At 38.8% G+C, this 24,227-nt stretch overlaps 3 protein-coding genes and 2 non-coding genes across 6 annotated transcripts; 3 read left to right on the top strand and 2 right to left on the bottom strand.

The window, feature by feature from the left end:
* Positions 1-1,496: 1,496 nt before the first annotated feature.
* On the bottom strand, positions 1,497-6,876 carry LOC136245075 (delta-1-pyrroline-5-carboxylate synthase-like). 2 transcript variants are annotated; one of them, XM_066036580.1, is made up of 15 exons: positions 6,617-6,876; positions 5,711-5,875; positions 5,030-5,188; positions 4,788-4,886; positions 4,490-4,672; positions 4,248-4,440; positions 3,964-4,155; positions 3,686-3,912; positions 3,463-3,594; positions 3,237-3,374; positions 2,908-3,109; positions 2,730-2,854; positions 2,496-2,682; positions 2,121-2,216; positions 1,497-1,998 (listed from the first exon to the last, which is right to left on the bottom strand). In XM_066036580.1, exons 1-15 carry the CDS (start codon positions 6,686-6,688, stop codon positions 1,808-1,810), a joined length of 2,361 nt encoding a protein of 786 aa, XP_065892652.1. In that variant the 5' UTR covers positions 6,689-6,876; the 3' UTR covers positions 1,497-1,807. The 2 variants fall into 2 exon arrangements, with proteins under 2 accessions (XP_065892652.1, XP_065892653.1); XM_066036581.1 differs by having other exon boundaries at positions 4,520-4,672; positions 6,617-6,872.
* Positions 6,877-6,944: 68 nt separating this feature from the next.
* LOC136245076 (tRNA (uracil-5-)-methyltransferase homolog A-like) lies at positions 6,945-20,098 on the bottom strand. Its single transcript, XM_066036582.1, has 22 exons — positions 19,727-20,098; positions 19,571-19,678; positions 19,326-19,382; positions 19,164-19,282; positions 18,529-18,583; positions 18,410-18,475; positions 17,772-17,794; positions 17,669-17,717; positions 16,795-16,858; positions 16,708-16,743; positions 16,433-16,503; positions 14,647-14,708; positions 14,300-14,384; positions 13,987-14,090; positions 13,051-13,096; positions 12,629-12,689; positions 10,906-10,983; positions 8,425-8,468; positions 8,100-8,175; positions 7,800-7,931; positions 7,461-7,563; positions 6,945-7,317 (listed from the first exon to the last, which is right to left on the bottom strand). Exons 1-22 carry the CDS (start codon positions 20,075-20,077, stop codon positions 7,113-7,115), a joined length of 1,995 nt encoding a protein of 664 aa, XP_065892654.1. The 5' UTR covers positions 20,078-20,098; the 3' UTR covers positions 6,945-7,112.
* Positions 16,209-16,281, top strand: Trnar-ccu (transfer RNA arginine (anticodon CCU)). The gene has a single exon. It is a non-coding gene; the product is annotated as a tRNA-Arg (tRNA).
* Trnad-guc (transfer RNA aspartic acid (anticodon GUC)) lies at positions 16,944-17,015 on the top strand. The gene has a single exon. It is a non-coding gene; the product is annotated as a tRNA-Asp (tRNA).
* Positions 20,081-23,043, top strand: LOC136245078 (uncharacterized). Its single transcript, XM_066036583.1, has 3 exons — positions 20,081-20,218; positions 21,327-21,638; positions 22,822-23,043. The coding sequence occupies exons 2-3, from the start codon at positions 21,338-21,340 to the stop codon at positions 22,827-22,829; spliced, it is 309 nt and encodes a 102-aa protein (XP_065892655.1). The 5' UTR covers positions 20,081-20,218; positions 21,327-21,337; the 3' UTR covers positions 22,830-23,043.
* Positions 23,044-24,227: the final 1,184 nt, after the last annotated feature.

Raw genomic sequence — 24,227 nt, 5'->3', positions numbered from 1 at the left:
TGTTTTGATTGTTTGGTTTCCTTTGTATGTCGAATGTGTGTGTTGTAATTATGTGGCAATCACAAACCCAGTGTGTTTGTACACATTGTACCTTTGGCACTTATAAGCTCCTGGTTTGTATCATTACCATCATAAATCAGGATTTAATAATTTATTTGGTAATATCATTGCATAAGGCATTAAGAAGATACTAGTTGTGTGTTGGTGTATTACATGTCATTGTGAAATTTATTTTGGAATTTATACTGTTACATATCGTGTTACAATTTTACACTAACATCGAAATAAAAACGTGAAAGTTATTGCAAAAGATCTATAGGTAGATGTTATACCCTAAAATACATGCATGAAATGTGTATATAGTTCAGTGACTGAGTATGCAAAGAGTATCTTTAGCATGGGATACTTCACAGCTCAGTTGTATTAATGGGTAACTGGGAAAGCACATGCCAATTGTCCATGTTTCAAATAACAGGTGATATTCAGGTGGGACTTAGAGCATCCGTACCTTCACCTTCAAGACATGGTACAGGGTTACTAGTCTTGGATTTGCCTGCGCTGACCCTAGTAGCTAACCATACATAGTAGTGCACAAGTGGTCCAGACCGTGTAGATGGCAGCTGAAGACTGTGTGGGTGCATGTGAGTGTGGTGTCATAAATTTGACGGCTTGTAAGTACCTTTAAATTTGGGAGACATGTTGTCACCCCTTGTAGTACACATTTTCTCCCAATATACTAGGGCTGAGCAATACTACCGTTTTAGCGATATATCGCGATATTTTGTTATTAACTATCGTGATACCATACCTGTACATTACTGTCATTAAAAATCCATTTGTTATGCAGTACTAGGCTAAGAATCCTTGTAAATGATAAAATCCACCCATCTGGTTTCCCCTGCAGAGAGGTGTGAACACCATAACAACCTCAAAGCATGTGTTACAATAACTGTTGCTGTAAACAAGGATGATAGTGGCTAGTTTGCTATCACCTATAAGGACTTCCTGCAGGAATGCTGAGCAATATTCTATGTAGCACCAGCTATGATAGACTTATTTGTAAGTATCGTGAACTATTCAGTATCGTGAATAGTGACTTTATTATCGATCGTGATACTAAAATGGCAGTATCACTCAACCCTACAATATACCACGGCATATATATATTTACCATATCTTGTGAGCACCAGTAAAACTATTTGTTCATTGTTACAGTCCATTTCAGATTACTTGTGAAATGCATTTGAACAATTCACACATGAGATTGTTTGCAGCCTTTTCTGTACAAACAAACTCCTTGTAATAATGCAACCAAATTACTTGTTACCTGACGGACATATTGAGCTAGCTAGTTATTTAAACCTGTGTGTAAGCATTCTTGTAATACAAACCGTGTGAAAATTGTTCAATTGTATTTCATAAGACTGACTATATTAACCTCGTAGAGTGATACACATGTAATATACACTGCACATGTGCGTGTAATCCCTCCTTCAACCATTTTTACCTGTAGACTCTACTGAGTTCTGTAGTATGATTGTGGAGTCTTGCTCCAATAATACACAAAGTCATATGTACACAGGTGACAAAATGTACCATAAAACAGTTACACAGTATGCTGCATATCAGATATTAGTATACATACACTTCACTGGGTTACAGGCAGCCATAGTACAACATAAATTAACAAATAAACAATATATTATAATGCAGTACAAGTATAAAAATTTGCACATTTTTGTATTGACAATCACTTGTTATTGTAGAGTTATGAAATGATGAGAATTATTATGGCAGTGGTCATGAATTAGAGAGCAGTTCTGTTCTCTTCACAGTCTTTGGTGGAAAGAGTTTGGTGTAAGTATTTCAGTACTCCATTGTTGTATGGTTCCACTGTGTGTCCATCCCCGTACATTATCCACTTGGTGCTCAGTAAACCCTCCATGCCTACTGGACCTCGTGCATGAATACGTCCTGTACTGATGCCTACCTCAGCACCTGAAATACGAGATTGCAAACATAGTAAATGTTGTGTACGTGTAGAGTGTGTGTGTGTGTGTGTACGTGTGTGTGTGTACGTGTGTGTGTGTTTCAAGGCAGTGTTATGTGGTCTACCATACCTAATCCAAATCTGTAACCATCAGAGAATCTGGTGCTGGCGTTATGGAAGACACACGCACTGTCCACATCTCTTAAGAACTGCTCCTTCACTTCATCTGCACAAGAACATGTAGACAATAATATTTGATCTATGTTATGTACCATCTTGGAATATTGACAAAATAATCTCTAATAGAATGCACACGTGGAAAGTGGAATAATTGTGTATGAATATAGAATATACTAGTGTTGGGTGATAATTAAATCACTCTCTTAGTTAAAAAACCATGTGAATTAACTTATATGAATAAAACCAGTAAAATTGTACAAAACAAAGTAAGTAGGTGACTGCACTACACACTACGTACATAAGAATCCCCACACACAACACATACCATTCTCAGTGATAACACTGTCGGTATGATGGCTACTGTTAGTATTGATGTAGTCTACAGCCTCCTCTGCACTATCCACAATCTCTACACAACATTCTAGTGAACTGTACTCATGTCTCAATGACTGAACTGGATCAGAGCTTATTGGTAGGACACTGTGTAGACGTGGACCAGGATGAATCACCACCTTAATGATTTGAATAACACTTTCAATAATGTAAATATCATACTTACTTTGTTTCTTCTAAGTGTGTTGATGAGTGATGTAAAGAATGACCCCTCTTGTAGTAGTGATGAGTGTAATAGTAACACCTCCATTGAATTACATGCAGCCGGGTACTCACATTTAGAGTCTACCACTGTATGGAGAATTTAATAGGCAGTAGATTAATTATGATGTCAAATGCCCTACCTATTTTAATGGCCTTATCAAGGTCAGCATGCTGGTCTACATACACATGACAGATCCCTTCAGTATGGCCGAGGACGGGTACACGCCCCTCAACAGCTTCATTAATATGAGCAACAAGTTCTGAACTACCACGAGGTATAACAAGATCTATTTTACCACTGTCTAGTGATAGTGCCTCATCAACTGATTCTCTGTCATCGAGCTAAGAATGGAAAAGGGTAGACTGAATAATATAATGGGCAAAATCTTTAAAGAGTTTAACTTGCAATAAAACTGTGTGTATGTACTATTAGAGTATATTGACAGTACTAATTGTATGCTCTACTTACTAAAGATATTGGGTTTCCCTTCATCTCAGTACTAATAGCCTTACACACTATTTGGTGTAAGCATTGGTTAGTATATCTTGCCTCTTTGCCTCCCTTGAGCATCAAACCATTGGCTGTTGCAATAGACAGTGCAGACACCTAAAATAGGAAAGAGAACATCAGTACTAAAGAACACAAATACTGTATGAATATTTAGGAATTGCAAAACAACATGATATTGATTTACCTGTGGGAGGCAGTCAGGACGTGATTCAAAGATGACCATGAGAACACCAATGGGAACTGTGACCTGTCGTAACTCAAGTCCATCTGAGATCAGTGTACGTTGTAGAACATTGCCAACTGCCTTGAGTGAACTCTGTAAAACAATACGCATCCATGTGAACTTAATAGTAAATGGATCATACAGAATTTAAACTAATAAATAAGACTTTCTTTATTTACTATACCTCAGCGATTGCCAATATCCCATTGGAGAGACTTTGTAATTTACCAGGGGTTAGTTTAAGCCTAGCCAACATTGATGGAGATAGTGTATGCTGTGCTAACATCACATCCTTCTTGTTAGCAGCTAATATTTCATCTTGTTTCTCCAGTAACATATTAGCCAAATGTGATATGATATTAGCCCTCTGTTCAGCAGTGAGCTTCTGTAAATCTCTGCCACCTTGCCTTACTACAAAATAACCAAACAGATGGTTTTATATGGCTGTATTCCTATACAAACCTTCATCTGCCACAGCCGCAGTATCGGTGGTAATGTTGTCCTTATCTGGAGTGATGAATGTTCCCACTTTACGTCCTTTGATTATATCAATGATAGTCTCTTTAGGACTCAATCCACTAGCTATGGTTACTGCACATCCTCCGTCACTAGCTCTGACTGCTGCTTGTATCTTACTCTGCATGCCTCCCTTACCTGAGGACAACAAATATATTCCTAAATACTAAATGCTGATGCAAATACACAGCAGACAGCATGCCATCAAATTTAAAGTCCTACTTACGTACCAACTCTTGAGCTGCCAAACAGTTTGATCTTTCCCAGTTGGGCAGGATGGTAGGTATGTAGTAGCCTGGCTCCAGGGTCACTGGGTGGAGCACTGTATATACCCTCAACGTCACTTAACAGGATTAACAGGTCTGCTCTAAGTTGTGTAGCCACAAGAGAAGCTAGCACATCATTATCACGGATGCTTAACACCTGTGTTGGATGAAATACAATCAAATTACAACCAATTTTATAAATCTACGTTTGTTGTTGCAGTTCTTTGTTTGCTAACTTGTTTAAGGTCAGCATCTTGCTGTGGGGCCTCAGCTATCGCATCGTTGGCATTAAGAATTGGTACAATTTTCATACGAAGTAATTCCTCCATTGTCTGTTTGAGACTTTCTAGCCTTTGTGGACACTCCACATCTGGTTGTGTGATGAGCACCTGATAGGTGGAATATGTTATAATACGAGTAGTAGAAAGAAGTTGAGTGTGTTTGTATACGTGTGTGTGTGTGTGTGTGTGTGTGTGTGTGTGTGTGTGTGTGTGTTGTACTTACCTGTGCACATGGGATGCCATACTGGGCAAACATTGCTTCATACAAAGACATCAATCCTGCTTGTCCTGCAGCTGCACATGCTCTTGGCTCCATTGGCAGCTGGAGAGGAGGGACACAATGGTCACAAACTAAATACGCACACACACACACACACACACACACACACACACACACACACACACACACACACACACACACACACACACACACACACACACAGCACACACGGACACACTACATACCTGTTGGTGTCCTTTCCCAGTCTTCAGTGTAGCTCTCATACTCTGAGACAACAGCAATTCATGTTGAAGTCGTTGTTTACCAAACGCAACAGCTCCACTAGTCACTAGAATAACCTGCTTGCCTTTGCCACTACCATTGCCATTGTGAAGTTGAGCCATCTATAAGTGACAAGAATCACAGCCTAAACAATACATTATGTTTAGCCTGTATATCCTGTCTGATGTACACAAAGACTTCATCAGTTAGTGTACAGGAGCCATAGGATACATACACATACAAGTGAGACACATGTTCAAATATGTATATCCAGAAACTATTCTGCAGATTCATATTACTGGAATTTAAAGTGTTACTATTTTCTCCAAACAAATACACCTTTGTTGTGGTACTGTGACATTGTGGTTTGTGCTATTAACAAACCACAAGCTCATTTAGTTGTTACCAGAAACATGCAATCATAGTCTCTGCAGCTATCACACATGGCTAATACAGTGAAACCACCACAAAAATAAGGTAACACCCATTTGGAGAAGGACTATGATTGCATTGGAGTAGGCCTGAACTGTTATTTTAAATTTGAGGATTATCAGTATACTATCAGTATACTATCAGTATACTGTAAGTACAGACACAAAGTAATAACATGTTTGTGCAGCTAGTGTAGCTTTACTGTTGCTAACTTGCTCCACGGTAGAGGCCAGTCTTCCTAGGGACACACCACACTCATCAGCACGAGTTATACAGGCACTGCCAATCTTGACCACAATTCTGTTACAGTTGATCAGCTCCTTACGACTTGTGATCGGACGATGAATCACTTGTTGATCATCATTGGAATATGATGACTGCATAATAAAGGAAAATAAATATTCACAAGTACTTTGAGCCCAATTGCAGTGTCGCAAAAATAATAAATAAATAAATACTCCATCTGTACAATAAATCTTTTACATAGTACCAAATAGCTATTGGGATCAACAGCCATGCATGCCGGCATATGTAAGATCAGTATATTTATAAGCTAGTGTTACACACTGCTGCCAATCCACTATATATATAGTGACATAGCACAACACATACTTGTAGTACATCATGCACGCTTATACCTAACAATTGTTGAGACATTACATTTAAGTGTCTCCACTAAATCCCATACAGGATATCAATTAGATGTTACACAACAAATGACTAGCAACTATGGGAGGATCACATAACAAAGCTTCTATAGCTAACAATGCCAGTTTCATCATCTCTTGTACCAACTACTCAGATTATGTGCAGAATTACGTGTTAGTTCATAATCATTTAATTGTTAGCTGTATTATGTGCTATTTAGAAGTTCACTATTTTTATATCAGCTGGCTAAAACGTTAGCTAGTCTGCTCACAATACTACTGACCAGCATGTATGGTTCAGTTACCAATTCCATTTACTAGAATACATAAAATAAGCACATGATAGGTGTTGTATTTAGCCTATAGACTCAGGAAATAGATTTGCTTGTAGCTACAAATGTAATCAGACTTCGCACCAATAGCTAGCTAACTGAACCTTTATTTAGCTAGATATAGCTATATTAAACTCACCAGCCTGCGGTTACTCTTTGGGATAGTAGAATAACGAAATGTACTAAATCTCTGATACACACGATGATACATGCTCACTACACAGTATGGGCCACTTCAAATGTCAATGCTATTGTTGCTTTGTTCGGATTTATAAATTACCACCACGTGTACACGTGAACTAGACCGCGGGGACACGTGCGGGACATAATCGAGAGCCTTGAAATGCCGACAGCGTTTTGAAGTTTCTGTACGTAATTCCTGCGTTCTGAAGTCGTGCGGGATGGTTTCACGAGTACATTTTGAAGGCTTCCAATTTATTTCTCGATAATCTAAGAAACAGCCCAGGGAAAGTTTCAAACAAAGAAATCATTACATCCTAAAACAAAACAAAAATTGTGAATGGTTTCGCAAGAAGACCTGTTATAAAATGTAAACAATCTGTAGTTTTTGTATGACTTCACTAGCCAAAGCCTTAAAGGTGTAAGAAATTATAAAAGTGACTACAACATAAACACTAAGTAGTAGTAGTAGTAGTAGTGGTGGTGGTGGTGGTGGTGGTGGTGGTGGTACTACTAGATGGTTCCACTTCTTGTAGGGTCAACCTCTCCAGTAACATGACTAGTTCAAAGTGTCTGCTGTGGGGGAACATGTCAACTAGCGTCGCCTTCACCGGCCGGAATGGTAGCCCAGCAAACCTGTTAGATTTCTTCCTACACAAGCTATAGGACAACAAGAACACACACAGACTGATTAATGGCCTATATACAGCTACTAGTAATAGTTATTACAAAAGAATTCCATTGAAGTAACAAAAGTATATATGCCACTGTCATGACTGGGCTATTGTAATTGTTTTACTTACTCTACAATATTGCCCATCACTCCAGAGTGTTGGATATCACATGATACAAATACAATCTTCTGTATTAGAGGACTCTTCCTGATGGCCTGTACCACACGTTGATCTGTAGAGGGACACTCAGTAAACTAAATCTGAAACTTATGCATAGCAAAAAATAGTTAGCCATTGCACAAGGTGATCATTTAGCACAGGTGCCCATCAGCATCAAATGCCTTCGGGCTCCTATTTAGCAGAATGTGTGATAACTGGTAAGTCTGGCATGTACATGAATTTACTGAAGTGATACCACTACAACAAACTCTACAGTCTAAATATGGTAGATACACATTAAATACTGACGTAGTCCAGCTCTAGGCGGGTCCACTACTCCAATCACATGATCCACATAGCCTGAGGACATCTTCTGATTGTTCAGTAACTCTGGCAGGACATCCTCTGCTTTGCCACATATGAAACGTGCGTTAGATATGGCTAAAAGGGAGATAACAAAATAATATTCTGCAATATTTACTAGAGGAATCTGTATAGCACGGACATCTTAGAATAAAAATAGTGTCCTCAATAACAAGGTGTCCTCTGATTTTGTCAGTTTATGTACAAGGACAACCGGTATCCACTGTTCCATTATACAACACTGACCGTTCTCGTTGGCATTTACTTCAGCATCTTTCACAGCTCGTTCCACCATTTCTACACCAACTACTTCCCTGACTGACTACATTGATGGAGCAAATGACAAAGGATTTCTATAAATCAACACTAAATATGAATTACATATACACATACAATCACAAAGCCAAATACAGCACATCGATCAATCATTGTACTGTATGTAAAGCAACACTTGCTATAAATAAGACAAGGTCTTTTGACTAATGGACAAAGTACTCACTGACAATCTAAAAGGATGTACATTCAAAAGGCCACATACTATCTTATTTCTACCAGTAAAACAATTTAATACCTTTGCCATGGTCAGTCCAATACTGCCAGTACCACAACAAATGTCTACAGTGAAACAAAAGTATAGTAGCCACACCATATAACAATAATGTGAGGCAGACACAATATGTTCTGTACTGTATTGTTCCTCTCACACTGGAGCCAGTGTAAACTTTGGGAACAACCAACCAATAGTATCCTAGTTATCAACCAACCAATAGTATCCTAGTTATCAAGGTGTTCAGGCCAGTTTATATACTAAGGAGATACTTTGTGACCTTCACTAGGATTACTGTATTTACTAGGTTAAACTCTGCAGCATTTATTACCTTACTTCATAAAATTGATGTAGCAACTATATGAATTTGACCATCACTTGATGCTCGAAAACAATTTTCAAGCCCTTATCTTCAGAGTTTATCATTACACCACTCAAGTGCAGCTATTATTGAATTTGCAGCATTTTAACCTAGTAAATACAGTATGTGTAGGTGTCCATATACCCTTTCACACCTCACTTCAAAGGGAAGAGAAGGTGTATAATAGCACTGATAGCAGTGCTCAGGAATGTATTAATGAGAAAAGGATAAAACTTGTATATACCTCCATTTCCTGTTAATGCATTTCAAGCATTCTCAGAAATCATCTGATTTCTTTGATGAAACTGTGTGATCTCCTCTGCTTTAATATAGTGACACTTCACAGGATCAATAGTGAGTTTTAGTTTTGTAAAGTGAGGCAAAGCATAGATAAGTTGTGGACTTGGAGAAGAAGATAATTCGTTGTTTCACATGAAGAAAGTCACAGGTTAGTTTTACAGTATATTGCTGTTTTGAATGCATTCTAGTCACATGGCACTGGGCATAGGGCTTAACTGATTAGGCCATTAGTGTTAACATATTCACTACTTTAGTTTATTCATGGCTAGTAAAAGTAAGTACTTTAGTGCACTTGATGTCTTTATAGTGGAGGTTAATAGTGCAGTAATTTACGTAGGCTAATTGAAGCTACCAGCATCCACGTGAGCGGGCTATAGAGTAAGGTGCGGCAGAAACACAACAGCTTGGCACATGCATGTGCTGATAGAAGATAATTTGTGTAAGTGCATTGTGTTGGTGGTGCTTCGTTACCCACCCACCTACACCCTCTTGGTTGCTGACCTTCGGCAGTTCCAGTAAGGCTGCTTTAGGCGGCATTACTGTGAGAGGATACTGTGGCCGAGGGGAATTGGCTGTTATCTCACCCAAGCTCATCCTGGAGTTATAGCTAACAAGCCAATAGTGACGCTGTACTAAGTCGACTACAGCGGGTAACAACCATCTATAGATTTTGAAGGGTGAATGTATAGCTGGCCACCCACAGACCAGGTGGCCCATCCTCCTTATACAGCCCCAGTATTCAGGCCATAACTAAGTAGTAGGCAACTTGGTGGGTAGGTATCTAGTGTATTGAACTCCACTGGTCTTCAAATAATTGCTGTTTTGACATCTGGCGCAATGTCACACACACTAGTGACTGCATGGATGTGGTACTTAATTGACTAGGCCATTATAGCACTGTAAACATATTCACTGCTTTAGTTTATTCATGGCTAGTATACTAAGTACTTTATAGAGCACTTAAGCTCCATTATGAACTGTTCAGCTTGCATTTGGGCTTTCTGTGCTTAATTGTACCTACAATTAAAGCAATCTGCACACTCACATTCGACCTCTCAGCAGCACCTTGTCATTGCTCTTACGACATTATCCACAATCAAAATTCACATGGTCCCACATAAATACACTTGCCAAGCATTCCTGCAGTTTTCCACACTTGCAGGTGAGTCACCCAAGTGGAATATATTAGTTGTAACATGGGCACTTGTGATTTGCCTGAAATATACGCACTCAGGCTGCACCCTCGTGCTCGTGCGGATGTTTCAGACAAATCACTCGTGCCCATGTTACAACTACTACATAATAACAGTAGTTTACATAGTATGTTTACAGCTGTAATAACAACAAAAATGTTTGTTTGTGTTCATATCAAGAGTACATAATATTTATATGGGGAAGAGTGTCTAACTTGAATGCATTCACCAAACACCCTGGGTAAAGTAACAGCTCAGCCTTTTGTGAGAACAAAGGCTTTGCCCTCATCAACATAAATCAACACTAATCAACAGTTCTCTATTTCCAGTGAAGGTGATAATTTGATGAAAGGTGAACTTTGGTGAACTTTACCCAGGGTGTTTGTACAGGCCACACTGAGAGTTAGATACTCTCCCCCATATAAATATTATGTACTCTTGTTCATATTATTAACATTAGCCTGACTAGGGAAATAGGAAACCAGGTGTACATGTAAGAATACATGTAGTTACACCAACTGTGGAAGTTAAGAGGCCATCAATGGGCACTCATACACACAGAGGCCATAAGATATATAACTGTACGACAACTCAGAATCTGTATACAACATTATTACTTCACTGCACACAACATGACAATCTGTTGCTCACCATACAGTACAGTATTGTTTTTCACACTACACCAATCACTGATCACCGGGTACAGCTTTTCTGCTGCAGCTGTGTTCACTGTACAAAGGTAAGAATGGAACAATTTATTGAAGGAAGTACCTACTGAAAAGTTCACTACTAGCCTACAGCTGTATCTAGTATGTAGAAACTGTAGTATCGTATGTACCAGCTTGTAAACACCTGGGTCACCTATCAGCCTAGCTGCCTTGACTACCCAGTACCCAATCATAATCATATATACATACATGTTACATACATGTTATATACAGTAGGACCTCCATTATCCGAACCCCTGTGTGCCAGCTGAATCACAAAAGTGTTCAGATAAGTGAATTTGTTCGGATAAATGAAGCCCATTGATCTATATACAGAGCTTTGTTTAACTACTCTAATAGAACATACACCTGTTAACAAAATACCCTAATAGAACAGTCACCGCAACTGTTCGGATAATCAAGGGTTCAGATAATCGAAGTTCGGATAATCGAGGTCCTACTGTATATGAGACACAAGTAGGCCAACACCAACAAATCTACTAATGGTTCAAAAATATTTTGTAAAATCTACAAAAGTACAAGGTACATAATACATGCGTATATAAGTATGTACTATAACTAATGATAATATGTACCACTCTGCGTGGGCAGTTCAAAGGCACCGCCAGTGCCATAATTTGTATATTGCACTGCTGCAGACCGCAGCGAGTGCATTATAACTTATAACGCACTGGTTGCGGTTTTTTAGACCACAACGAGTGCATTATAAGTTATAATGCACCGACCGCAGTGCAATATACAGATATTGCACTGGCTGCGGTTTTATGCAGCATAGCACAAGTGCCGGTGGCGAAGACCACTACGACACCTCACCTAATAGGTGGAAGAACACTTCACAGATCACTCGAATTCTTTTATAGCCTGACATGTAAAGGTCGATTGTGGGCCATAACGTCACCAATACGTATAATGTTTACAAGCAGCCAATGGCGATCGAAAAAGCCAACACGGGTGGCCACAACTCTAGTCTACATATATATAAACGTACTTATACACCTTACTAGTCTGGTGCCATCTTAGCCCAGATTAAACTGTAGTCCACTTCGACAATGACTCAATAAAACAAATATATTCTAAATAATACTAACCTTTACGTTCGATTGTGGTAACCAGTTTTGTCATGCCACCAGATTCGAGTTTAGCCAGTGTGAATAGTAAGAATTAGACTAGTATCGTTTAGTAGTTGGGTTTTGTTTACTTAAAACGTCTATTTAGCTACTTTTTTTCGCTCGAGGGAATCACTATGGCGATTAGTCTGGTGCTTAGTCTATATGGCGATTGAGTGATCACGCTGGCATGTTGAGCACTACATAATGAGAGTCGAACAGCGAATGCAGGTTAGTGATATAACCCATAGCGTACTAGCTTTCAATATCTCAGGTGGCTGCAGTACTGCAGGGGGAACGTCATCGCAACGTCCGGCTTGGTTACCCACAATCGATGTTAGAAACCTGGCCTTTATAAGTGTTACAGCTGTCTTGTGAGACTCTCCCCACCTATTAGGTGAGTGGTACATAACAGTTATACAACGTGCACTCGTGCTCTGCCTGTATAAACGCACTTGCCTTCGGGCCTGACGGCCCTCAGGCTCGTGCGTTTATATCAGGCAGAGCACTTGTGGCCGTTGTATAACTATATAATATGACCTTGGAAGAAAGCATCTGGTGACACCCTGAATGTTAGTCCCATCAACTTCTCATGAACATACTACAACAGTACAAAAACAAAGCATACGATATTGTACTGTTGTGCTGTTGTACACACAACATATATTGTGGGAAACACACACACACACACACATACACACACACACACACACACACAGGGATCAAAAAGCAAAGCTTCTGGCAGTTTTTTAAAACTCAGCTATTGCTACTCAGAGAAGAAGCACTGGGGCACCAGTGTACACTCAGGTGTCAGGTGCAAGAGTCAAATTTTCCTGGGGCAGGATTAGTAGGATTGCACCGGATAAACCTAAGCTCCACAACAATCCCAACAACAATCCCAACAACAGCAACTGGTTACCCACTTGAATAAGGCAGTAAACACAGAAACACACTACACATACTGGTGTTCCACAGATGAGGTGATATTCAGGTGCTGTCCCAGACTTACTACAAAACAATCACCACATGTAACTGTTACAATATTGTAACTATAACAGAAAATTTAACTGCATAAGGGTGTATCCATTCACTGGACTAGACTAATGGACTCAAGTTTTTTTTCTTGCCTTTTATAGCCAGACACAACTACCAAAGTTCTTTTTAGAAATCAACACCATTCACCGTGAGACATGCAGTAAAACTTGCACATTACTCACATAAATTCCCCAGTGCAGTTCATTCTCGAAAATAATTTGCCTATGCTGGCAATGATATAAGCACTGTGTGCTGTTAGTACTGCTAATGCATCTGTCTATCTTCTCGAATCTTCTTTTGTAAGTTTTACACCACACAATTTACATTATATAACATGAAGTACGTAATATAGCATCACCTATAGCCATTCTGCAGTCTGCACATTCACTCTAGCTTTGCTGGCTCTTTGGTTTATAACACTTGCAAATAGCAACGAGACATGAAGAGCCTCCATGTGTGGTATACTACCTTATGTAATCGCTTTTAGTGGTTGAAAAAGGTGTTTGAGCAATGAGTCCAGTTGTAACAGTCCAGTGAATGGACACACCCAGTGTAGCCTTAACACTTTGAAGGGGATATTTTTGAGGTTGAGCATCATAAAATTTGCAGATTTGCAACCAATCCCACGTGTAATTTCAAGGGAAATATTTTCATTGCTAGCTCCAAAACTTTGAAGTTGTAAAATTTCCTCTTGAGATATTTTGGGAGATAATATTATGTTCACACACAGAGCACTAGCACATAATAATTTTATTGTAAACACACTGTACAAATCCTCGATAGGACATGCATTCATACATATACACAGATATATTGTACACTACAGTATAAAAGTGTTTGTGGTTCATATATATCTGGCTTACCGCTGTCCAAGTGCTTGAAAATACAAGGATGTTAGGCCACAGGATGCACCAGGACCAGCAGTGAAGTATTCAGCTAACTTGATCTTCTGTTTACCTAAATCTTCCTACAGTAATGCATGATTTTTTGTGCGCGTAAATATGCAGTATGTGTGTGTGTGTGTGTGCGTGTGCGTGCGTGACTTGTGTAGAGGAACTGAGCAAACACAAACAAAGTAGATGCAAAGTACAGGTTCGAAAAGATCAGGTCTTGGGGAGAACTATCTTAGATATAACTAAAGTTTAAATCATATAGCAATCGCCTTATATGCCGTACCTTATTCAAATCTTGAGGATGCATGATGATCATGGCTAAGTCTTCACCAGTATTACATGTTCTGATGGTCAGTGACCTCCAGTAACTATAGCAACACAACACATTGTAATACACCACCAATTACTGTATGCACGTTGTATGAACAACTACAGTGAAAGTTATCCCTGTGTATTCAAAGAATAGTAATTTATCTGTAGTAACAAAATCACTTGGAATTCTACATTCTTACAGAAAGCCATGAATCATAAACTCTAATTGTTCAGTCACAGAACTACTGCCATGGTTATCGTGGTTAAAATGTCCACACTAGTTAGATTGTGCATGCACACACAAACACAGCTGCTCACCCCAGAAGGTTGATAGGGTTCAGAACTGGCAGATCAGACTGGTTGATGAATGACTGGAACACCTGTCAGTGGATTACCACAATAGGAAACAATTCACTGATGCACAAAGTGACCACAACAACACCTGGTGGTGACATCACACACCACATAATTAACCACCTGTTAACACTACCACTATAAAGACCAGCTTTTCTGCATACTCCCTCATTCCACTGAACAAGGGGAACACATACTTTCACATTTATAAAGTGGTACAGTAAAACCTAGGTCACCCAGTGTGCTCGAAAATGAAGTCCACAATAAGGTGACATTCAAGTGGCTACATGTGGTCAAGTAGTATGCAATGCCTTGACATTGACAATTATATTGAGGTGACCGATAGTCTGATAAGTGTTTCTTGTACAAGCAGACATATAGCTTGCGGACTAATGTTGCAAGTCAAAATATCTGCATACATGCTCTACAACATACTCTTGTAACATTACCAGGTGCCCCTGTGGCCTAATGGATAAGACATTGGCCTCCTAAGACAGGGATTGTGGGTTCAAGTCCCACCAGGGGTGAAAGATATTTTGTTTGTGTGTGTGTGTGTATGTGTGTGTGTGTGTGTGTGTGTGTGTGTGTGTGTGTGTGTGTGTGTGTGTGTGTGTGTGTGTGTGTGTGTGTGTGTGTGTGTTTGGGTGTTTGGGTGTTTGGGTGGGGGAGAAAAGGGCTGGGCAAACACTGCCAGTCTGCGGTCACCAGATTTTGGGGATTCTACTGTGCAGAATTTGACAGCATAAAAAATGCATGCTGGTCAATAGTAATGGTGGCCCTGAGCTCTATCATTCTACCACCAAAGATGATTAAAATTTTATGAACACAGTATTGGACGATATAATAGAACCACAAGTCAACAATTGTTGAGAATCCTAACAACACATAAATGAATCACTACCTCAGGCATAGCATTCATATAGAAACTCTTGTGTATATACAGTACTTTACTGAAGGTTAGGCCACAACAATTATACTGTCGGTGACATATTCATATTGCACTAAGCACTACTAATGATCACTGCTGAAGTGCCCGTGACATTTATGTTAAGTTGAAAAATTAACCCCTCAACACTACAAATTGACCCCTCAACACTACAAATTAACCCCTCAACACTACAAATTGACCCCTCAACACTACAAATTGACCCCTCAACACTACAAATTGACCCCTCAACACTACAAATTGACCCCTCAACACTACAAATTGACCCCTCAACAATACAAATCAAGAGAGCTGGTATTTGAACTGAACCATTCAAGAAACTCATAGGCCTATAAAATGATAATAGGTAGGGAAGTATATAGTATACACCTTAGTGGGACCTACTTGACATATATGCTTCTTAAAATTTGTTACAAAGTGTAATTAAAAGCAGAGCTGGTATATTTTGTTATATTTACACATATAATGAGTGGGAATTGAAGTTGTAAATGAAAAGATGGTTTGTGTATATCATTAATATTTCCATACACAGTGATTTGGATAACAACACATACTCTTGTAACATCAAATTCTATCAGTTGCCCCTGTGGCCTAATGGATAAGGCATTGGCCTCCTAAGCCAGGGATTGTGGGTTCAAGTCCCACCAGGGGTGAACTATTTAGATACTTTTCTTTCTCTATATCTTTCTCTTATATTTTTTACTCTGATTATATGCAATATTACAAATGGAATTATGCACATGTGTAGTGTGTGTGTGTGTTTTGTCAGTCAGATAAATCAACATAGTTACATAGTATACACACCTTTACAATCTCCTTGGCTCTGTTTGACACATGGACACAGTCATAAGGTGGCACAACAGTGACATTTCCATCTGTAGCGAATTAGTGATACAATAAAATAAAAGACTACGGAGGGACAATCAGTAACACCATACTGAACATAGATAATGTACACATTCCTAAGTAACACAAAAGACATGGAAATTAAGAAAATTACTTTCATAAATAATATGACATGGTTGTTATATGAATTGTACTGACACAATTACCATTTCAATGAGTAAATGAATGCTTACCTTTGTAAGATGCAAGTCTAAATCCAACTACAGGCTCTACAAAGCAAATGATACAACAAACCACCAGGAGCACAGAAACTAACCAACCTTTACCATCTGGACCTAATCCAATTGTGAATTCACATTTATTCCTATAGCCTTTCTGGACAGGCTAAATTGAAAAAAATACATGTAAACAGCTGCTACAACAAAATAGTATTGATATACACCATATTTCACGCTCCTAGTACCGAGTGTCCTTGGTAGTATAGTGGTGAGTATCCCTGTCTGTCACACAGGAGACCGGGGTTCGATTCCCCGCCAAGGAGCTCCAATTTTTTTTCGTTAGTGCACCTTTTCAGACACACGTTTTTTTTTTTGCGACTTTTTTTTAATAACTCACAAAAGCCTTTTCCTCATACATATGTACAATATCCCACACTACCCACAATAACCTGGACAGGTGTAACTGTCAATCGTTCATATAGACCATATTCCAAATGACGTCACATGAATTTTCTATTTGGGGTACTCTGATATTTTCGAGTATTATCACCAATGGTGATCGAAATTTCAAAGATTGATATACAGGCTAACAAACAAGATATCAAGTTGAAATTACCAGGTTTGGTTATTACAGCAAAGAAACAATAGTATTTCTTCTAACCTTTGAAAACCAGCTGAAAAATTCTAACCTGGTGTTAGAGAATAGATTTTATACCCTTATAACTGTACCTGTTAGTTTTAGGTCAATACCTTCTTCCAGGAATGAATAGTGATTTGAATTTTATTAAGCCCCATTGGAACTCTCACTCAAAATTGTTAGAATACTCCAAATAGCCACAGCCATTTTATTTCGTGACGTAATTTGGAATATGGTCTATTACTGGTAACTTTCCTTGCTGGCCTTTAATATGTACACACTACTTCGATAACATACAAGGATATCCTTCAGCACAACATAACAGTATCTAACACTTACGGAGGGTATAATCTCCTCCAAAGTACACAGAGATCCATCATGTTGTAGTCTATAGTAATAACAGTAGTGGCTCGTGTTGTTTGGGATACTGTGTATCACTCACATGTGTTGCCTGAACCAGTGATCCTGAAAGGTAATGACATAACTGTAATTCAACACAAACAGTATACACAACTGTATACACATAACAACACACACCATACATACGTACATACTATAGTTGGATAAATGACTGGTCCCATTTAGTCATTGACTTTAAAAGCATAATAACAGAATAAATGCCGGGTCTCAAATGGATGCCTAGCTAGTGCAGTCATAATTTCTAATGCAGTGTTATAAATGATGACATGAAGAACATTTTATAGAGTTCCTTTAAAGCTGTAATCTACATACAGAGGAAAACACCAAGGAGAATACAATACTGAGGTGTAAAGTTGATCCATGAATACTGGTCACGTATATAAAATGTCAACCTCATTTAATAGCCAGGGTAAAAAAAAAAAGAAATAAACACCCTGCCATAACTCGAGATGCATGTACGTATGTGCACACAAACATGCATGCACTGACACTACACCACACACACACGCACTGACACTACACCACACACTCATGCACTGACACTACACCACACACACATGCACTGACACTACACCACACACACATGCACTGACACTACACCACACACACACGCACGCACACACACGCACAAGTAAAACAATGCACACATACTGTACATACCGGTTGACTCTTCTCCACTTCTTTAGCAATCTTCCCCAGAGCATCTCTAGCCTGTGTCATCTTCATCTATGCACACACCACACACTGATCATCACAGGAAAAAAGAGATTAGTGATCACCTTCAGTTGCTCATCATAAGATATTCTCCACAAAGGAGTGGTAGCATCTGATACCCTGTTGTGATGAATTGAACGTGTTACGTGCAGTAGCTAGAGTACGCACATACTTAAAGCAGTTACAGTATATAAATACTACATAGATGGTACACATTCTTAGAGGCCCAAGTTAGTAGGTGGACGCCCTTTGAAACTATTGAAAAAAGTACGGGTTTGTAAATTCACTTTCTGACATCAACACTACGTAATTAATCTGTATACAGCAGGGCTCAACCCAGAATATTACGCTAGGGGGGGGCAAAGTAAGTTGTTTCAGATTCTAGGGGGGTCTGGGGGCATGTTCTCCAAGGAAACTTTTTGAAAATTTAGGTGTAAATATACTCAATTTTGTTGAAATTTTACTGTGATGCCATTGAATATTGACGATTCGATTATACATCTTTTGGATCAATTAAACCTTTTCATTTCTCAAGGCTTTAGGTATAAACCTAGGGGGGCCTCCCCCCTTAGATTAACCCCTGTACAGGTAATTTAAGCTACAACAAATTTCATCTCTAATACATGAGACTAGTAAACCCTGACCTAGCATGCTCCCCGGTATAATGTCAATACAGACTATCTGTATGTTGATTTATCACCTCTCAGAAGGGCTCAAAGATGGATCTTCAATCTTAGCACATTTGGCACCGCTTCCAGTTTCTTCTGTGTTGTCCAGCTCCCTTTTTTTCCTGACTGGATCGATTGTTGCCTTGGCTACCTGTTTTACAATGAATTATATTGGTATTACAGGTATGACTTACCTTTGCCTCTAAAATTCTTTTCTTAAATTCATGTCCGTTAACCTTTGCAAGTGCAGCCTATGGAACAAATGGTTAAGTGTAAATGAAGAGTGATGACACTTTATATGTGTATAGAGGTTCACATTAGTGCACACGGACAAACGGCATATAGCAACACTATATAATAAATGTTGATAATACTCCATAGATTTTCCTTCTCAATGTATGTGTTACACTCAGTGAGTCCTTCACAGTAAATGGCTCACTTGTCTATCTTCCTCACACCGAAACGTGATAAAGGCGTACGTGTCACTTGGCATCATCTTAATCTTCACTGGCTTTAATCCAAGCCCCACCAACCTTTTCCTTACTTGCTGCACACCACAACAACGTGTAAACCATCATGATGTTGTGTTGGTTACCTTATAGCCAGCATAACGGGGGAGATTTCTGATTTCAATTTTAAACACCTCAGTTGTGAACTCTCCAGGCTTCTTCAAAAACTCGACCTCACTGTTATTTTGTGCTATTGTACTCGCTGTGTGGTCATCATTAGGGTCCTTTTCTAGAGCCGTATCGCTGACTTCTTCAAGGACTTTTTCGGTTTCTTTCTGATCTTTACCGCTAGTGCTTAGCAATTCATCCTCAGGTTTAGTGCTTGTTTGATTCACTTCGATCTCTTTAGCATCTGTTTTGTCAACTTCAGCAGCCATGCCAAGAATGTCTGGTGACGAGAGATGCAGCCACCAGCCACCTGCTAGCACAGTGCGCATTAATTAAAATTTACCACCTAATTATAGCGCACCCCTACCAAAACACTGAAGACCTGCTACGAGACCTGCTACGTCATTGTTAAGTTATCTTGTCGCTGATCTTGCGCAGAAGCTGTACATCCAAGGTTGTTCACCACATTGGTTAGTTTGTGTTTGTAGTTGTGTTGTTGCTTTACCATATCCAAGACCATATCCGAGCTGTTTGAGGTATGATCGCCCGAGTTTAGCGGCTCAGTCTGTCAGTACGAAAAATATAACATGATTTATCTATCATAGATAATTATGTAGACTATGGTATCTCTTGTAATACATCTGCAAGAGGTTTTTATTCGAAGGTATTATAAAAAGAAGTACGAACGTGTACGAGTACACCGCCACCCGGAGTTTTGTAGGACGCTCAGCTATGCTATAGTGGTGTATGGTAATACTAAAGCTATTTGGTGTTCGGTCTGGTGATGACTTGTGCATACCTTGGGTCTGAGTAAAGGGGGTGTCCATGGTATTTCCCCTAAAAAGTACATATGGTTGATGATGTCATATTAGATGTGCAAACTGATTAGTTATAACCGAAGCCATTATAATACAGACTTGTAATGTTTCACAGGGCCTGATAAACAGTGTGTCATATCTCATAAAGCATGTAATATAGTTTTCCTTTTGCTTTATGTTAGAGAGTGTGCACAGAAGACAGCTACAGACCTGCACAAAACCACATAGCAGTTGTAGAAAACTTCTAGGACATTAAATCTGCACAGCTGCTTTTCATTGAACGGATGACATGTAACATATACATTGTTGGCACATTTATTTAGTACTTACTTGGTATGAGTGAGCAAAGAAGGTATATGTATTAATCTAGTTGTGTCAGTGTCCTTATGTATCATAAGTGTTGTCAATGCTAAAATTGTTATCAGTCTACTTTGTATGCCTGGCAGCACAGTGTGTATGTAATTGTACATAACCTTATTATAATACTAAATATCATTGTCATCATCTGAAGTTTGTAATGTGCACTTGAGTATAAGACTTGTAGACATATACTAATTTATCCAACAATACCATTTGAAATTCAATAGTAGACTATAGGCATACTTTGATGTACAGTTAAATTGTGTAACCTGTTCTTTTATCAGTTGCCTTAAGTAGTCATTGTAACTAGTATTTGGCTCTAAAGTGACTAACACAGATTCCACTATATTGACATTGTACACTACTAAGGCCAGCACATAAGTTCTATATCTACTTGTAGGTACATAGACAATGCCAACTCTCAAGGAGATATATGTCAAGTTCTACCCAAACCTTGTTGCAGTATTACCGATGGATGATGCCACATTTATGGCTCAATTGTATTCTAACAACTTGTTACCAGGAGATGGCAAGGCTAAAGTTGAGGCACAGCAAACACGGGCAGATAAGGCATCATACTTCTTGGACAACTATGTTGAAAAAGGATTTGTTGTTGATGATAGCACAAATCCTACATTCTATAGCCTCTTGTCAGTCATGCAGAGTAACGATGATCCACTATTGAAGTCTGTGGCTGGAACCATCAAGAAAAGTAATATTTGTGTGTGTGTGTGTGTGTGGTCAGCATTGTAAGTGGGTCGGGTCATCCAGATTATCCGGGTCACTTGGGTCGTATTTTGTCCAGGTCAAGTGGATCTCATCTGCTTTATTGATTATCTGGGTCTGACCTGGATGGGATCACGTGATTGTATACTATTTGCAAGTTCAATTTTATTGATGGAAATTCAGTTGTATGTACTGAAGAAATTTATGTGGAGCCATGCCCATTATTCGTGAAAGTGTTTTGGATATGTGGAGCTACACCCACGTATTGGGATGGAGTGCTGCTGCTTGTAGGTAACTAGTCTAGTATCAAGAAAGCACACTTATGGTCATTGTAGCTGGCTGTCTGTAGATTTGCATTGAGCTACGCCCACTTCTCGATTGTTGATAACGTCTGAATGTACTCTTTGGTACTTAATCATGTTTGGTACTTATTCATATCTTTCAGATGATCATAGGAGTTTGGGATTTGGAGACCTTTAAATCTAGCTCTTGGTGCTCGCCTCTGTATTAATTAAACCAGGTCACATCCGGGTCAGATCTAGGTCCCATCTGGATTACTGCTTGGGTCAGTGGGTCTAGCAGGTCAGCAGTACTGACCCACTTACAGTGCTGCTGTGGTGTACTTACAGTGTGTGTATGTACATGACTATTATAGCTATCTGATTTTGTTAGTTATTTAAATAACTTATATACATGTAGTTAGACCACATAAATGTAATTATTAGTTTCTCATCAACTAATACTCAAAATAGCGTACAGTGCATGCATGAGGATGGATTTTTATTTTGAAATATTTACGTATAGGTGATTTGTTTTTCTTTATGCTAGTACTTGCAATAGATAATACCATGAAACCTTCATTATCTAAAAGGTCGCAGTGGCAGATCCAGCAAATGGGATTCCATTCAGAGGCATAATAATTATAGCTGTTCAGTTTAGCAAGCTACCTAGTTGTAGCATCTAATAGTGGAAATCAATCCTCACCATGTTTCTTACTATTTTGTAGAAGGAAGCAATTATCAACGAAAAATATATACAGAAATAAGTATAGATAACACTAGTACCTACGTATTCTGTGCTATTGGTGCTGTACCGTATGTAGTGTCTCCTCTGTTTGTGCTTTGTACATTACTATGACAGTATAATTATGTTTACATTTCCACTTGTAGGTATATGAAATGACAGACCCCATCACTCTCATAGCACTCTACCATGCAGCTATAATTATAGACAGTAGCTATTTTTTAAACTTTAGTTTTGGATCATTTGATAACTTTTGTATAGATATAATTATATTTTTGTTCTGTCAAATTTGTAACTGCATGTATATTTACACCGTTCTGTGCATGCACATGCAAACTTGTTGTATATGTTAATCAGAAATACCTAGACACCTGGTGGCATTAATTAACAAAGCCACAATGGTCAAAACTCTAGTTTTATGGTTAATGGTAGCTAGATCACACCATATGTTTCATGGACTGTTTTCCTTCTAGCAGTGACCCAGCGCATCAAAAAATATAACTATTCATTTCAGTGGCAACTGACTGAGTTTATATGACTGTTCTATTAAAGTATCTCAATCTTTACAGGTTCACGTGCTAAAGTCCTTCTGAAATAAAGTGAGATAGCTCCATTTCCTTACCCTTTGCTATACTGCACCTGTACAAACTACTTGTACAATATTACAGAGTTTACAACCATATTAGCACTGTTTTTAGGAGATCACAAGTTTACATTTATTTTTGGGTTTGCCAAAACACTTGACCAGTTGCATCTATGAAGCTTGAAATTAATTTGTCATGGCTCTATAGCCACACATAAATTATCTAGTATTTGATTTATGGTTGGATGGATGATATTTCAATCACACTGATTTCAATTATACTGTTCAGTGTAACTGTTTAGAACCATTATGTTGGATTGCGCAGGTACATAAACACGCATCTGTAGGTTGATCACTTCCAGATCCATATTTAATTTGTTGACAGAGAATCATTCTCACGTGGCCAGACCCAACTCTCCTCATAGCACTTATTGATTGGATACTGGCATCACGGAGAGTAGGGTCTGTTATCATCTATGATCTGGCAACTTGAGACTAAGAATCAGTCCTGTGAATCAGAGCACAAATTGGACTGTCTATTTCTATAAAAAGTTGATTGTCTTCAGTCTGCTCCATGATAGGAATGGGCAATACATACTAGTAATAGAATAGTCCGTGCCCAGACCGCTTTTTTCCATTTGTATTTGGGTGGGGCTGGGAAAAAATTTTCCTCCACCCAAATACAAAAAAGCACCCTGGGGCATGGGACTAATATGGTATCAAGTAATTTTTATAGTGAAGAATTGATACTGGTGATTGCGTGATATTTTGCTTAAGTTGTCCACACAGTCCTTGCAATGACCATGTGTTATGGATACAAACATCTATCTTTACAGCATGATTTACAACACAATATGGTACAATTGGTTCTAGATGTGAGGTCCACTAACATCCATTTCCCATTTCCAGTGGCCAGAGTAAGTAGTAGGTTGAGGGGGGGATTCATTACAATTACAACAGGGCAAACCT

This window comes from Dysidea avara, chromosome 15 (assembly GCF_963678975.1).
Source record: "Dysidea avara chromosome 15, odDysAvar1.4, whole genome shotgun sequence".
In the NCBI taxonomy this organism is placed as follows: domain Eukaryota; kingdom Metazoa; phylum Porifera; class Demospongiae; order Dictyoceratida; family Dysideidae; genus Dysidea; species Dysidea avara.
Note: the sequence above shows the minus strand (reverse complement) of the source record. Positions and strands in the feature narration are given on the sequence as shown.